Raw genomic sequence first — 19,283 nt, 5'->3', positions numbered from 1 at the left:
AAGTTAATTAATCGTGTATTAACAAAGCATTACAGGACAGGACCAGTGATATTTCTAAAGATAACACGGCTATGGTGTGCTTATGTCTAGAATAATCTCCTTTTGATTAATCAACCGTCTAAAGCTATGTAATTACCGACAGCCTCCTATTAGTGTCACTTTCGCTATTTTGTTTACTGCTATGTTTAATTTATTGTACATACACATGCATGTAAATGTGAGAGAAATGATATTGAAATATCTGTATCGGTGTATCTCTGAAAATCATAAAGACCAGCTCTTGGGACGAAATAAATAATTTAGAAATGATTTGCCTTATTATGCATATAGTGATTATAATAATCGTTACACACTACAACGATTAATATTTCGCGCTTGCGCAATATGTTATGTTTGCACGCAATGTTCTGTCGCGTAATTACAGCAAGATAGTTCAATGCACACATTTAAATTAACATCAAATAGTATCGCTTTTTTATGTTTTTTTTCTCTCCAGTTACATTTAAACTCCAACACGGTATTCATTCTCGACAGTGTGGTTATATCGACGGAACGACCGTTTTGACGATGAACTGCTGTCTTTCAAAGGACTACAATTATGACGTCAGAACAGATATGAACTGGATGGCATTTGCAGTCCTATTGAATCACCTTTCTTTGTGCACGTAGTTCGATATATATTGTGGTGTTGCTATGCAGAGGTAAATAGTTAAACACTGAACTGTCTTGGTGTGGCCTATGATCGATAGATCATAATGCGCTTTGTGTGTGATGATACCGATGATAGATATACAGATATACACGTATCGGTGACAGTACACCGATATATATAGTGTTCATGTATTCAATTGCGTTCATATCACCGTAATCGCAGTGAAAGCATTACTAAGTATATATATATGAATCCAAGTTACGACGCAGTAATACAAAATGACCCGACTTCATTCGAACCAATACTCCATCAACAGGCCATTCTAATTTACACACCTAAAATCATTACGAAAGAGTTGTCGAAATTCGTAATCGTAATTAATCTGAAATTAAATAACCTATAAAGATGTTTGTTTGTCTTTTGATGTTTTATATCACACACTTTTATCACAAACCGGCTATTTAAGACGGTGCCTACTCAATTGAATGGGCTAACTAAATTGTCTTTCCATAGTGCTATCTCACCGGAATGTCATGAATCAGGTACATTGACATGACATCTCTCGATCGGTCCATTATACTGACACTGGAATGTCATGAATCAGATACATTGACATGACATTTCTCAGTCCATTATACTGACACTAGAATGTCACGAATCAGATACATTGACATGACATTTCTCGGTCCATTATACTAACATCAAAATGTCACGAATCAGATACATTGACCTGACATTTCTCGGTCCATTATACTGACACCGGAATGTCATGAATCAGATACATTGACATGACATTTCTTGGTCCGTTACACTGACACCGGAATGTGACGAATCAGATACATTGACATGACATTTCTCGATCCATTATACTGACATTGGAATGTGACGGATCAGGTACATTGGCATGACATTTCTCGGACCATTATACTGACATCAAAATGTCACGAATCAGATACTACATTGGCATGACATTTCTCGGTCCATTATACTGACACCGGAATGTCACGAATCAGATACATTGACATGACATTTCTCGATCTATTATACTGACACTAAAATGTCACGAATCAGATACATTGACATGACATTTCTCGATCCATTATACTGACACCGGAATGTCACGGATCAGGTACATTGACCTGACATTTCTCGGACCATTATACTGACATCAAAATGTCACGAATAAGATACACTGACATGGCATTTCTCGGTCGATTATACTGACATCAAAATGTCACGAATCAGATACATTGACCTGACATTTCTCGGTCCATTATACTGACATCGAGATGTCACGAATCAGATACATTGACCTGACATTTCTCGGACCATTATACTGACATCGAGATGTCACGAATCAGATACATTGACATGACATTTCTCGGACCATTATACCGACATCGAGATGTCACGAATCAGGTACATTGACATGACATTTCTCGGACCATTATACTGACATCGAGATGTCACGAATCAGGTACATTGACCTGACATTTCTCAGTCCATTATACTGACATCGAGATGTCACGAATCAGGTACATTGGTGTGACATTTCTCGGACCATTATACTGACATCGAGATGTCACGAATCAGATACATTGACATGACATTTCTCGGACCATTATACTGACATCGAGATGTCACGAATCAGGTACATTGACATGACATTTCTCGGTCCATTATACTGACATCGAGATGTCACGAATCAGGTACATTGACATGACATTTCTCAGTCCATTATACTGACATCGAGATGTCACGAATCAGAAACATTGACATGACATTTCTCGGACCATTATACTGACACCGGAATGTCACGAATCAGGTACATTGACCTGACATTTCTCAGTCCATTATACTGACATCGAGATGTCACGAATCAGATACATTGACATGACATTTCTCGGTCCATTATACTGACATCAAAATGTCACGAATAAGATACTACATTGACATGGCATTTCTCGGTCGATTATACTGACATCAAAATGTCACGAATAAGATACTACATTGACATGGCATTTCTCGGTCGATTATACTGACATCAAAATGTCACGAATAAGATACATTGGCATGACATCTCTTGGACCATTATACTGACATCAAAATGTCACGAATAAGATACACTGACATGGCATTTCTCGGTCGATTATACTGACATCAAAATGTCACGAATCAGATACATTGACCTGACATTTCTCGGACCATTATACTGACATCGAGATGTCACGAATCAGGTACATTGACATGACATTTCTCGGACCATTATACTGACATCGAGATGTCACGAATCAGATACATTGACCTGACATTTCTCGGTCCATTATACTGACATCAAAATGTCACGGATCAGATACATTGACATGATATTTCTCGGTCCTTTATACTGACATCGGAATGTCACGAATCAGATACATTGACATGGCATCTCTTGGTCCAATATACTGACATCGGAATGTCACGAATAAGATACATTGACATGACATTTCTCGGTCCATTATACTGACACCGGAATGTCACGAATCAGATACATTGACATGACATTTCTCGGTCCGTTATACTGACACCGGAATGTGACTGATCATATACATTGACATGGCGTCTCTTGGTCCATTATACTGACACTAGAATGTCACGAATCAGATACATTGACATGACATTTCTCGGACCATTATACTGACACCGGAATGTCACGAATAAGATACATTGGCATGACATTTCTCGGCCCATTATACTGACATCAAAATGTCACGAATCAGATACATTGGCATGACATTTCTCAGTCCATTATACTGACACCGGAATGTCACGAATCAGATACATTGGCATGACATCTCTTGGTCCAATATACTGACATCGGAATGTCACGAATCAGATACATTGACATGGCATCTTTTGGTCCAATATGCTGACACCGGAATGTGACGGATCAGGTACATTGACATGCCATTTCTCGGTCCATTATACTGAAACCAGAATCTCACGTATCAGATACATTGGCATGACATTTCTCAGTCCATTATACTGACATCAAAATGTCATGAATCAGATACATTGACATGACATTTCTCGGACATTATACTGACATCAAAATGTCACGGATCAGATACATTGACATGACATTTCTCGGACATTATACTGACACTAGAATGTCACGAATAAGATACATTGACATGACATTTCTCGGTCCATTATACTGACACCGGAATGTGACGTATCAGATACATTGACATGACATTTCTCGGTCCATTATACTGACACCGGAATGTCACGGATCAGATACATGGACATGAAAATTCTCGGTCGATTATACTGACATCGGAATGTCACGGATCAGATACATGGACATGAAAATTCTCGGTCCATTTTATTGATAAATGTGTCGACTATATTGCCTTTTGAAACCTTTCAATCGCGAATCATCGAGACCTGGTGCTTTTTGTTTATTCGTTTATTTCATTTTTTTCGTACCCTGCACGTAACTACCTAGATAATGAACCAATAGCCATCCTCGCATGAACGAACGCTCAATTTCAATGTAAAATACACCTAAATACTGAAAATTAATCATTAATAGCAAGTACTCCCCAGACAAATACTTATCATCTATCCACAGACAGATATATGACTATAGAACAATGAAATTTATCAGCCGTGAGGCCAATACTGTTGGCTGATAAAACCAGCAGCACAAATAATCATACTAGTTATTTATTAGAAACTGCTTTTCCGGATAGTTTAATAATTTATCAGGAGATTTTTTATGTCGGTCTCATTATTGAAAAAAAAAAAATCCAGAACCATTTATCAATAATGGTTGTCATATGGCTGGTATCCCTGTGATATCAGGTAGATTATATACAGTAGCGGCTATAGATACCATGTCCACGGTACCAACACCATTATCCTACATCTCGACCGCCATGATATTGCTGATAACGTGGATTATTCTTTCGATTCTACCTCTACGTAAGTATTTAAACATATTTTTATTTCTGTTCGACAAACACCGTAACATGCCACATTTTATTTCTGTTAGACAAACACATTACACGCTACAGGTAACTAAAACAGTCTTTATTGGCAATACATCTGAGTGACATCGTCATGAACAAGGTGACTGCCAAAAGTTCATGGATATAAAAGATAGAAATTGCGACACACCCGACTAACTTGAAAAATCGGGATAATACGTAAAACAAAAATTACACCGGATCAGGAAAGTCACAATATCGAGGAAATCAAATGACAATTAAGGAAAAAAAACAACGAAAATATGGAAAAACAGGTCAGGAAAACAAAAAATAACACCAATTTCAAGAGACGTTAAACTATAATTGGGGGAATCAAAGGTATGGAATTCAGGAATGCTACGTTATAATTGAAATAAGTTAAGTGATATATAGCAAGAAAAGTTACACTGTACTCGGTGATTGAGACATTTCAGATAAACACGTTTAATGACTTTGTGTTGTCGATTTAAATATATTGTTATCATAATTATTAATAATATAATATGAAAACAGTTTAAAACATCCCGTATTTATACAAGAACTGTTTATTTTTGATTTCATGTAACGCGACATATTTACATTGTGTATTTTTCTCTCTCTCTGATAAAACTACATACACATTGATTTATCTCCAGTCTGGAGGAAATAGATAATGACTGACAACTGTCCCTGTGATAGGCTATAGTAATTCAAAACTCGCGTCGCATGACAATGACAAGATTTCATTTTCATAAACATATAAAGTGTAAAGAATAACATACATAAAAATTGTACAGGACATATGTGACGAATTTAAAATCTTTATACAGATTGTGCTAACGAAATCTCAATTTGCTAATTAATCAACTTGTTTTAAACTCTATATATAAATATAGTAAATACCACGCCAATTGCCATCTAACATATATCTCCGTAAAGGGAAATAAAACTTGATGATGGGAAAATGTATCTAGTCAAAATGAGCTATTCAACGTATTAATTTCGTCGCAGAAATTCTTTAAGTTACACAATGATTTTTTCAATGAAATATGATGGTTTTTGTCGAATTTGTATCATATTAAGTTGAAAGTTTCGATTATCGTTAAAGAAAAAAAAGTTTGCCGAATGATATAACAGTGTTTAACTAGGACCTGGTCAATGATAACCATTTACGGCATTTTTAGTTTCTGTGTAACTGTGATTGAGACACACGTGTGTTTAGTGCTGTGTCCTATTGTGACATTATATGACTTTAGACTGTTCAGCGAATGATTGTTTATTTCATATCCTTAATTTCATTGAATACTTCTATTGAGGAATATTTAATAAGATATTTATTTTCTATTAAACCAAATGCGTATTTTGCCTGTTATAGATTATACTTGTATTTTGAATTTCAACATGAGATTATCCGAGAATTATACCCTCACATTTTTTTCACAAAATATAAACAAGGGTGGATGTAATGAGTCTGAATATCCTTTCCTTACGATAAGTAAGCTTGTCCCTACTTCATAAACGTTACTTAACTTACGTAATTCCTTAACTTAAAATTTTCCATATAACAGCATTATTGGAGCTCGGGGGAAAAAGGTTAGCTAAGGCACTTTCCTTAAATCCTGTAATACTTTGCTATGAAAAATTAACCTTTGCAATTTCCTTAAAGGTAAAGAACGTGGATGAAGTGGAAAGCATTTCCAGATAATATATTTTCCTACCAATGTTCTTTTTTAGTTCACGACATTAAAAATTGTTGGGCAGATGTGATTTACAACAACAATTCAATTCAATTCAATTCAATAAATTAAATCAATTTTATTGCAGATAACAGTAAATTGATTTGACAAAAGTTATACAACTTACTTACGGCCTTTCCTTATATACAAAGTTTGTTACACGGCATATTTATGGGGATAAAGATAAAAATGAGCAGAATAGATAAGGAACACCAACAAAAACAGAATGTGGAGTTTTGTAAGATGAAAAACATGTATGTTGTTTATCTGGTCTTGTCGACGTGGGTAGACTGCTTGTCTAACACACAAATCCTTCTGCTTTCTTATGTTTGTCACATCCTGTGCTCAGTATCATTCTCCATATTCACTCGTAATCCTTCTTAGGTCTCACTTTGAATATGTATCCTTAGCTATTTTTATTACTTTAAACCTTACAGTTTATCGGTATAATACAGTAGATTATGATCTCAATTGGCGTTTATTCTACCTAGTGCATATATACTTTTTATTGGTTTATTTTGTTTAACGTGCCTGGTTTTGGAGGTAGAGAAAAGCCGACGTACCCGGAGAAAAAACAAATAGGTCAGTAGCAGGCAAATGCCCCACGTGGGTTTCGAACCCGCGACCAAGAGGTGGAGGGCTAGTGATAAAGTGTTGGGCCACCTTAACCACTCGGCCACCGCGGCCCATCATATATCCGAAATTCATATTTAAAATTATGATAAAAAAGTAACATATTTACATTGCTTTGGTAATTATCTTGCATAACAAGACATATATCTTTTATATGAATGATTGCAAACACATCTGGGTCGCGAGTTCGAAACCCAGATGGGGCACTTGCCAGGTACTTTCTCATGGTATTTCGGCTTTCCTCCACCTCCAAAACCTGGCACCTTCTTAAATGACCCTGGCTGTTAATAGGCCGTTAAATAAAGCAAACTAAACCAAAGGTAAAGTCCAATTGCCTGTTTTAATTGGCATCTATTCAAAATTGATTCCGAAACACATCACATTAGTAAAGTATATCTATGGCCATGAGCTCTCAACAAAAATTGAATTAACTATCTGTTCAAACAAAACTAAGCTATGCTTAATGCAGATACATTATTGAAATTTAGTGGAAGAATATTACAATGTATCTCTTGACACGATTGATTGACGTACTGATTTTTCACCTGTATATTATCTAGGATTGTTCTCGGGTGTCTTCATGCACCACAGTAGAACATTTATGACGCAATTGCTTTATGGGCCTTTAAATGGTTTTTATTGAAAGAAGCTGAAAATGATTATCATTTTGTTGCAGCGTTAATGTTTTCACGTTGCTTCATTAGTTTACTGAGCGGATCATTCGGATCCAGCTAGCTTTCATTACGTCGAGGAGGGGTATCATTTATGGATAATGATAAGTATTTTACATTCATTACTGCGAGTAACTTGATATTTTTTCAGGTTCAAAATTAGTTTATTGATCAACAAATGAAAGTACATATAATTGGTATATTTATTCATTCATACGTTAGTTTTTTTTATGTTTGATAAATATCTCCTAGTGGATGGATATACATGAACGAACGGCTTCAGACATTTTTTGAATGCATTTTGAATAAACACAGCGGTTAAAATTATAGTTAATCAGGTGAAAATAAATTACTAGACATTTTCACGGGGAACAAAAATTGAGCGATGATATGCGGAAACCAATTTTCTAATTAGGTGATAATATCGAGCTGTCATAAAGTGTTTCCCGACAACGGTAGCCAACGCATCGACCGGGGTCATTCAGTAGGAACCGGGTCCTGGTATTAATTTGTGACGTACTGAACCCTAAATCATTGTTATAAATATTTATCGTCATCGGTTATTACACACAATACACGGATTATTTTATTGTCATTTTTATCAGGAAGTTCCTCTCATTTTTTATAATATATCATTGCTGACTGGTAATTACTCGCACAACGGGAGCACTATATGGCAGTGTGTGCCCACAAGTACTTGATAATGTTGATATGTTTTGATATTTTGATCTGAATTATCCTCTTTAAATATATATTAACACTGGTCCCAGCAACAAAATGTCTCACAAACAACATTTCGTTACATGGCAACTGACGATTGAAGCATATCTATGCCATTTTTTCTGGGCTTGAGAGGGATAATGTGTTTTCTCTCGCGCTGGGTGCATGTGAACATTATGGAAACATTCCTTAGTTCATATGGTAGATTTGATAAGCACCCATAAAAGAAGAGAAAAAAATGTTCAAAATGTCAAACTAACTTTACAAGTTTTGTTCTTACGTCCTAAAAAAAGTAATATGAAGATTGTTTGTGGACGATGGGGCCATTCAAGGCATTTTAAAGTGCTGCCTTACTGAATCGTCATAGCCAAGACACAATAGCATAATACCCCGTCGGGTCACGTTAGACTGACAGCGAAGTATCAGGTTCTTACTGCACTCATTTAAAGTCGAGTAGAGACAAACACAAAACATTGTTGATTCTGACAGAGCCTCCTATTGTCCCTATATTCATGCTGTATGTGACGTCCTCTGACCTGTTGAGATATTTGATCACATATAATTATGTGGACGGTTATTGATTCCCACTCATCATATGACTCGTTCAAATGTAAAATTGGAAATTATTATAATGGTAAAGATACATTTTAAGCTAAATAATATTTCATGTACGAGGATTTTATAAGTTGAAGAAGGACATTGTTTCGGTATTACTGTATCTAACTTTCATTTTAAAGGAGGTTTTAGTGTGTCTTTTTCTACAATACTTTGTGTGTTAAGGTATTAATATGTTGTTTGTCTTTTTCTACAATACTTTGTATGTTAAGGTTCTAATATGTTGTTTGTCTTTTTCTACAATACTTTGTATGTTAAGGTTCTAATGTGTTGTTTGTCTTTTTCTACAATACTTTGTATGTAAGGTACTAATATGTTGTTTGTCTTTTTGTCCAATACTTTGTATGTTAAGGTTCTAATATGTTTTTTGTCTTTTTGTACAATACTTCGTATGTTAAGGTACTGATGTGTTGTTTGTCTTTTTCTACAATACTTTGTATGTTAAGGTGCTAATATGTTGTTTGTCTTTTTCTACAATACTTCGTATGTTAAGGTACTGATGTGTTGTTTGTCTTTTTCTACAATACTTTGTATGTTAAGGTGCTAATATGTTGTTTGTCTTTTTCTACAATACTTCGTATGTTAAGGTACTGATGTGTTGTTTGTCTTTTTCTACAATACTTTGTATGTTAAGGTGCTAATATGTTGTTTGTCTTTTTCTACAATACTTTGTATGTTAAGGTACTAATATGTTGTTTGTCTTTTTCTACAATACTTCGTATGTTAAGGTACTGATGTGTTGTTTGTCTTTTTCTACAATACTTCGTATGTTAAGGTACTGATGTGTTGTTTGTCTTTTTCTACAATACTTCGTATGTTAAGGTACTGATGTGTTGTTTGTCTTTTTCTACAATACTTTGTATGTTAAGGTGCTAATATGTTGTTTGTCTTTTTCTACAATACTTTGTATGTAAGGTACTAATATGTTGTTTGTCTTTTTCTACAATACTTTGTATGTTAAGGTGTTAATATCTGGTGTGTCTTTTGTACAATTTCCGTGTAATAATTATAATTTTACATAAGTATTATATACGATACGACATTTCTGTACAAGCTCTTCAGATCTTTTGATCGACAAAACAGTGATATTCGCGGGTCATTTAAATTTCACTATAATCTCGGGTATGAAATGTTACGCACAATCAAATACCGCGAAAATTAAACAGATATACACAGTATGTATGTACATAGATAAGATTCATGGTAAAATGATGTTTATATTTCGCCAGATGCCCGAGGGACTGTCTCAATCATGAAACGTTATACACTTCTGACTGCCGCTAACTTTACCTGGAACGACGCAAAACTCAAATGTGAATCGATTGGCAGCAATCTCGCAAAGGTAGACTCTGAAACAGAACGCTTTGCGCTGAACCACCTTGATGACCAGGCACCGTGGAACTCTTCTCTGTGAGTATATTACCATGGATATGGTATACCTTATATAGCTTAAATATTACTGCTTCTTCAGCCGTCCTTTTCCTTTGCTGTGCATAATAAGTCTGGATATAGTGTCCAAAGGAATGATAAATCAAGTTGTGGTGAAGGCAAAAATAGACAATTATTTTGAATAAAATATATAACTGAATTATATATGTTACGTCAAATTTGAAATTGAAGCAAATGTAAATTACTGTAAATGTTATTGATTTGGCGCATTTAAATTTTAGCGCAATTTTTTCCCAGATAAGCGCAACGATGAATTTGCGCAATCGCAGTAACTGCAGTAGAAAACATTACACAAAAACCTCAATTATCGCAGTCATGATTTAACAAAAGGTGCTAAAATAAGAACACCTCAAACCTATATACGTCTACAATTAATTCTAATTTGTTAACATGCATGTATTTACCATTTCGCTGGAATGTTTGTAGTTTTGTTTAATCAATATTTTATTCAAATACACTTACACATTACATCACAAAACAAGTACATCTATCAGTAGGCTTGGAAAACAAGCTATACGTTCATGTTAGAGTTTGTTTTCATAAAATAAATAAAAAGAAAAAATATGTACGATATTTATTTCAATCATATTATTAAGATATTAGCTACAATTTAAGCATGTCTCAAGTATTTGTATATTTCAGATCAAACAGCCAGTACTGGTTAGGTCTCCATATCCGTGGGGATAACGATGAGTGTACGACGAAAACAAATTACTTTTGGCACGACTGTGAACCGTTGTTTAAATGGACGAACTGGGCACCAAGTGAACCAAACGAGTGTGGTGTCGATTACTGTATACGCTTACACAACGTGTTGTTCAAAACTCGCGATTGTGGTTTGAAGTATGGCGCCCTGTGTGAGGCTGACCAAGGTAAGGTGATCACGTTTAAATTTATGATTTGAAGTAATTGCGTTCTGTTGATGACGACAAGATTTGATAATGACATTTTTTTTTCTTTTTTAAAGGAATTCGATACAAAATCCTTTCTCCTTTTAAACTGTTCACTCAGCCATGTAAATATGGAGACTAAGATCTACGCTATTGTTATCTACGGCGTAAATATATTAAAAGAAATACAATAATGTATTGCAGAAAGCTTATTTGTAATACTTTAATACAGAAACAATCTTCAAACCCATGCCTACAGTAATACGGCAACACAGGAAATGGTTCAAGGGAAGGAACACTCTAAAACGTTTTTATGGAGATTTGGAGTCGTTGTATTGTTTGAAGTCTTTTTAGCAGCGTAAGGTCATATAAGGTCATAAGGTGGTCGGATTGCACATTGGAAACACACTAGCTTTTCATGTAGGCGTGAACAGGTATGAGGTCACCTGCCCGACCACGTGGGGTTTCCTTCCATAGTAAGACACCTCGCGCGCTTTAATCAGGGCCAATAACCGTGATTAATATAAGTTGATATAACTTGCTTCGAAGTTGTTGTAAAATAAAGTTTATATATTACATGAGGTCATATAGGGACAATTTTGGACAGATGAAATGTCACGGCGTTAGTGTGACATAATAATCCTTCTCACTCAAATGATGATCGTTTGGTGTTCAACACATTACTTCAAATGGAAACAAAAAGAGCGATCGCCAAGATTATAAAAATCAACGTTATTCACACACACGGACATCGATTAAAAATTGTGATGTACCATATGCACATGGACATCGTCTAGACATGGCAAGGTTCTCACACAAATGTATTTCATGATGTCATGATGTTGTTATTAACATATTAATGCCATTTTTATACAGTATGATTTATTAGAAGATGTCATAATTGTTCCCTTAACATTTTACTCCGTCCGATGACTGGTTTTTCTGTCTATTTTCATTAATCCACGGGGGGCCGTTGCCTGGTACTGACCGTAGGCCGTTAGTTCTTCTTCGGGTACTCCGGCTTTCATCCATCTCCAAACCAGACACGTTCTTAAATGGCCCTGACTGTTTTTAAGACGTTGAACAAAATAAACCAAACATTAATCCACGACATGTGTGTTCCAACGCTGTGCTTTCCGTCGTCAACTCCTGCGAGTAAAAAGTATGTTTATTCCATATTCATTCACTTTCACCCTGTAAACTAACGTGATCATATCTTTACAGCAGGTGACTGTACCTTTGATGAAGTTTACACAGACGATTTGAGAGGATTCAGTCACAAGAAGATTTCATTGAATGTCGATGAATCCGCCTGTAAAACAGCTTGTCTAGACTACATCGTCGACGAGGAGACACAGTGTTGGCTTTATCAGATAATAAGGAAAGAGTTTGACGTTAACATGACTATCATAGCTGAACACCCTGTTTGTTACCTGTTCTTTACGACCAACAGCTACAGTGCTGACAATCTGAACTTCGTGGGGAACTGGACAAATGCTACCACCATTTACGTAAAAAGATGCTATGAGGGTAAGCCGTGTGAACAAAAATGATATTCTATAAATTTTGGAATTAGTCGTATTTGTAAACCAAACCCAAACTAATGAATGTGTATACCTCAGGTTTCGATGACTAGTACGGTATGTACATTGTCAAACGGATGAAGTGGACAGAGTACATACCGTAATGAAAACGTCACATATAAAATCCATAGGTTGTACAACAAAAATTCCTAACATAAACCAAATTTATTTAATTTGTCAAAAATGTATTATATGACGGAGTATCGCTATATTTAGACAAATCATACTTTTACATAGTATTCATTGGAGAGCGGTTGCAAATTTGAGCCTTATAAAACTTTATCTTAAGAATCTTAACATAATATATTGATGTATTTTGAAAAATGGCGAATTTGCACAGACTAACTCTAAACTTTTCCCATTTCTAAATTTCAACAATACAAATAAAAATGTCATTTGAAGCTTTGAAAATTTCTTTTATAATTCTTTTGAAATAAAGCATGTTTGTTGATGTGAATACAATGTACGTCTGATAAATAGCTTTGTCATTACATTTAAATGTGCGAATGATTTAAAACTAGTATCGTTTCTTTTTATGTAGCGATACTTGACGATGTGAGTCAACCCGATTCTGCTGACGCCTGGGCTGGAGTTAGTGAACCAAATACGACTTGTCCTGTTATTGGTAAATATATAAACAAAACACGAGACCAATGTTTCATAAAATATTGAAATCAATTAGACTACCCTACATCTATAGGGATTTCTACAACAATTTATTATATACACGTTCAGGTGAACCATATTTGATTTACCTGTTAGTTATCTAAATAGGAATGTTTTGACTTAATTGGACTCCCTGGTGTCAAATATCAAATGATCTGAATAGATTATTTGCATTCTATTCGAAGCAAAATTAATCTACCATTTTCAAGTTGACAATGTAAGCACCGCTGCAATGTCATGTATGCACATCCACCAGATGGTGCTACCGGTATTCACCATCAAAAGATCTGTCATATTGAACAACGGACTCTGTTCTAATTACAAAAAAGCTTTGTAGGTAGCAGAGTTTTTATGTTTTCCTTTTTATTGCCCTTCATATATACGTCAAATGTTTTGTGTTTAGATATCTATTTGTATAAAAAAAAAACAATATAGGTCATTCTTAAGTACCATATAATGGTATTGTAGTTCATCAAATAGAGAACAAGCATTGAAACAGGGACCATATATCAAACAAACAATGGATAGACTAAATTAAGACCAATTGTCAACAGAAGGAAGATTTACCTCGCAACCACTGTAACGTAACAAGGGCAATAAATCTATTCCGAAAGTTCTTCTGCTCTACTAACGACACCCGGGGATGTAAATATAGGTAAATATAAGCAAGACGAGGCCATGATAAAGAAACTGCATGGTACGTCGATTAATTTTCAAAAAACAAAAGTCCGAACTTCATATACTAACACCTAGATGAATGATATGTCAATCGACACTTAAAATTGAGTAACAGTTATGTTTTAGGCAAATATCGACATGGTACGATATTAACTCTGCTAGTTAGTATGTCACCCTGGTAAGATACTAGCTGCTTCCTACTGACTCGGCTAGGGAGTATGTGACTCTGGTAAGATACTAGCTGCTTCCTACTGACTCGGCAAGGTAGTATGTCACCCTGGTAAGATACTAGCTGCTTCCTACTGACTCGGCTTGGGAGTATGTCACCCTGGTAAGATATTAGCTACTTCCTACAGACTCGGCTTGGGAGTATGTCGCCCTGGTAAGATACTAGCTGCTTCCTACTGACTCGGCTAGGGAGTATGTCACCCTGGTAAGATACTAGCTGCTTCCTACTGACTCGGCTAGGGAGTATGTCACCCTGGTAAGATACTAGCTGCTTCCTACTGACTTGGCTAGGGAGTATGTCACCCTGGTAAGATACTAGCTGCTTCTTACCAACTCGGCTAGGGAGTATGTCACCCTGGTAAGATACTAGCTGCTTCCTACTGATCCGGCTAGGGAGTATGTCACCCTGGTAAGATACTAGCTGCTTCCTACTGACTGGGCTAGGTAGTATGTCACCCTGGTAAGATACTAGCTGCTTCCTATCGACTTGGCTAGGTAGTATGTCACCCTGGTAAGATACTAGTTGCTCCCTACTGACTCGGCTAGGGAGTATGTCACCCTGGTAAGATACTAGTTGCTCCCTACTGACTCGGCTAGGGAGTATGTCACCCTGGTAATATACTAGCTGCTTCCTACCGACTCGGCTAGGGAGTATGTCACCCTGGTAAGATACTAGTTGCTCCCTACTGACTCGGCTAGGGAGTATGTCACCCTGGTAATATACTAGCTGCTTCCTACTGACTTGGCTAGGGAGTATGTCACCCTGGTAAGATACTAGCTGCTTCCTACTTACTCGGCTAGGGAGTATGTCACCGACTGGGCTGATATAGATATTTTCATTCCATTGAACATTGAATTCGTCCTGGCATATACATTGCTCTGACATAGCAACTAACATTCTCGGTGTTATGCTCGTTGTTGGCATAAAGCTGCCCATTCTTTCTCAAATAGCATTTGTATAATCTTGGGTTGCAATCTAGATATTCGAAGCCAGTCTCTGATATAAGATCAGCCGTGACATTCAGACATGTTTTTGTCAAGAAAGTCCCTAAATGCGAGTCATAATTGTCCTTGCTTTATAATTCAGAAGTTTTCATAGTCGCTTATGGATGTCATCGAAGAAGAACAAAATGACGTGTGTCATTAATTACTTGAGTTTATGGAGTCATTTTAATTTATTATCAGTAATTATTCAGGTATCGGAGTTTAGTAGAGCAAAGCTTGGAGCTGTTCCATATCCGGTTTATAGCTGTTGTCTGTCATGCATGACAGAATTAGTTTTGTAATTGGATACAAGAATATTTTCCCTTTTTTACCATTTTTATCATCCTACCTTACGTTGATCTCAATCTACAGCTTTCTTTCTATATTTTCACACCTGTTTTTGGCGATTGAGATTTGAGATTGAGATCCCAAGCAACACTGATTACACCCCAAAAGACGAAACATCTATATGATGTAGTTTTCATATTCCTTTTTAAAGCTACATTTATTTGTGTGTATATTTTACAATCCTAAAATAACAATTCGTCCATACCATGTAATTTCTATAACCTATTGGCATATCTTGTATTTCAACATATACAAGTTTCCAAAATCTGTTTCGAAAAGGGAAAGGTCATTTGCTTTACTGGCGGCCCGGGGATGTAAATATAGGTCAAATCCAATCAATGTACAAAAATACTTTTTATTTAAACCTATAATACAATGTATATTGTATCTGTATTTAAAACCAGATTTATCTACATAATCTATTGTATTTACATTCATTACCGGTTTATTAATGACAAATCACGAGTCACAATATCAACATGGTCGGGGGGGGGGGGGGGGGGGGGGGGGGCAGGCAGTGGTAAAACACTTGCCATTCACCGAGGCGGCCGAGGTTCGATTGCCCGATTGGACATGCAAAGGTATGGGGTCACCTGCCTGACCACGTGGGTTTTCCCCGGGTACTCCGGTTTCCTCCCACAGTAAGACCCATCGCGCGCTTCCATCCGGGTCAACAAGCGTGGTTGATATAAGTTGATATAACTTGTTTAGCAATTGTTGTAAAATGATTAATGTTAACATTATAAACACGCGGTTTTCTAACAAATTAAAATAATACCAACTCAAACTGATACTTCAGGCGACTGTTACTTTGAGACGATTGGGGTGTTGGATCTGGACAGGGCGAAGGACTTGGTGCACACGACCTTAGATGTCCACGGAACAGAACAGGAATGTAAAGATCTGTGTATGGGTGGCTCGTTCTACAAGGACTGTTGGTTCCTGGACACGTTCAGTCCTTTGTCGAGGGCGTGCCGTCTTTATTTTTTACACAACGATCTCTCCGATACGTTCAATGTTCTCGACCTGAACGCAAGGAAACGCACATTATTCATGAAAAAGTGCTTAAAAGGTATGTTATTATGCTGCATCGTATATGACGATATATGTACCGATACCTTTAAAAGATGATTTGCCTGGAATTCCATCTTTTGTCTATATGAAAATGAACATAAATAAAACATGATATGGATTTTTTTCTTTCTATTTTTGGTTAAATGCGTATATATTCAACTCTATGATTTAAAAATAGCAAGTAACTCTTTTAATATATTAACATTTATATATTCTTTATTTATCATAACTGGAAACTAGATTTAAAATTCACCACGTCTTCAGACGAAATCGTTTTGGAAAAAATGCACTACTTGGTGTGTTAAACTTGATCTATGTGTTAAATGAAAATTATTTTTATTTAAAATTCTTGACACATTTTTTTTTCTGTTTCACAACAGAGGAACTTACTACTACAACAGTACCAACAACTACAACGACACCACAATTAGTGTTTGAGCAACTTCGAGTTGAAAAGAAAGTAACCGGAAATTATCGCCGTAAATTCATTAGTATCTACGAAGACCGACCGAGTGCCTATGAGTATGGGTATAATGGGCGCTGTTTTCATCGCTTTTATCATCGGTTTCGTCATCCTGTCAGATATACCCGTATTCTACCACCATGCAAAAACTGTCGGAGCGAAAAACATTCGAACAAGAAACAGGTGCTTCCCTCCGAAAAAGAAAACAAACAAGGAAAAACATGTTGTTTACAAAATTAACAAACAAGTTTAAGAAAATTATTACACGTGTTACATGTAGTTTTTAATTCGTTTTCTGTTTAAAAGTATAAATAAATTATATTTCGTAAAAGTAGAAGTACTTATTATTATTGAATGTGATGCGGATGTGATGCGGAATACCGGCTGTCTTGAATTCGTATTGTTGATTGACAACAACACTAGATCTTCACAGCGTACATACTACATATACATGACGTATACATACATTACTATACAAGGGTACTAATTATGTACCTACATTACTATACAAGGGTACTAATTATGTACCTACATTACTATACAAGGGTACTAATTATGTACATACATTACTATACAAGGGTACTAATTATGTACATACGTTATTATACAAGGGTACTAATTATGTACATACATTATTATACAAGGGTACTAATTATGTACATATATAACTAAACAAGGGTACTAATTATGTACATACATTATTATACAAGGGTACTAATTATGCACATACATTATTATACAAGGGTACTAATTATGTACATACATTACTATACAATGGTACTAATTATGTACATACATAGCTATACAAGGGTACTAATTATGTACATCCATGGCTTAGCAAGGGTACTAATTATGTACCTACATGGCTATACAAGGGTACTTATTATGTACATACATGGCTATACAAGGGTACTGATTATATACATACATTACTATACAAGGGTACTAATTATGTACATACATTACTATACAATGGTACTAATTATGTACATACATGGCTATACAAGGGTACTAATTATGTACATACATTACTATACAAGGGTACTAATTATGTACATACATTACTTTACAAGGGTACTAATTATGTACCTACATTACTTTACAAGGGTACTAAATATGTACATACATTACTATACAAGGGTACTAATTATGTACATACATTACTATACAAGGGTACTAATTATGTACATCCATGGCTTAGCAAGGGTACTAATTATGTACATACATGGCTATACAAGGGCACTTATTATGTACATACATTACTATACAAGGGTACTAATTATGTACATACATTACTATACAAAGGTACTAATTATGTACATCCATGGCTTAGCAAGGGTACTAATTATGTACATACATTACTATACAAGGATACTAATTATGTACATACATTACTTTACAAGGGTACTAATTATGTACATACATTACTTTACAAGGGTACTAATTATGTACATACATTACTATACAATGGTACTAATTATGTACCTACATTGCTATACAAGGGTACTAATTATGTACCTACATTACTATACAAGGGTACTAATTATGTACCTACATTACTATACAAGGGTACTAATTATGTACCTACATTACTATACAAGGGTACTAATTATGTACATCCATGGCTTAGCAAGGGTACTAATTATGTACATACATTACTATACAAGGGTACTAATTATGTACATCCATGGCTTAGCAAGGGTACTAATTATGTACATACATTACTATACAATGGTACTAATTATGTACATACATTGCTATACAAGGGTACTAATTATGTACCTACATTACTATACAAGGGTACTAATTATGTACCTACATTACTATACAAGGGTACTAATTATGTACATACATTACTATACAAGTTACTAATTATGTACATACATTACTATACAAGGGTA

At 35.5% G+C, this 19,283-nt stretch overlaps 1 protein-coding gene across 1 annotated transcript; it reads left to right on the top strand.

Annotated features, from left to right (window-relative positions):
- Positions 1-4,513: 4,513 nt before the first annotated feature.
- On the top strand, positions 4,514-17,676 carry LOC117344552. The gene is made up of 7 exons (XM_033907330.1): positions 4,514-4,621; positions 10,249-10,429; positions 11,111-11,340; positions 12,583-12,888; positions 13,483-13,566; positions 16,645-16,917; positions 17,300-17,676. Exons 1-7 carry the CDS (start codon positions 4,534-4,536, stop codon positions 17,620-17,622), a joined length of 1,485 nt encoding a protein of 494 aa, XP_033763221.1. The 5' UTR covers positions 4,514-4,533; the 3' UTR covers positions 17,623-17,676.
- The last annotated feature ends 1,607 nt before the right edge of the window (positions 17,677-19,283 follow it).

Source organism: Pecten maximus, chromosome 16, assembly GCF_902652985.1.
Source record: "Pecten maximus chromosome 16, xPecMax1.1, whole genome shotgun sequence".
NCBI classification, from domain to species: domain Eukaryota; kingdom Metazoa; phylum Mollusca; class Bivalvia; order Pectinida; family Pectinidae; genus Pecten; species Pecten maximus.
This window is presented reverse-complemented; position numbering and strand designations above follow the sequence as displayed.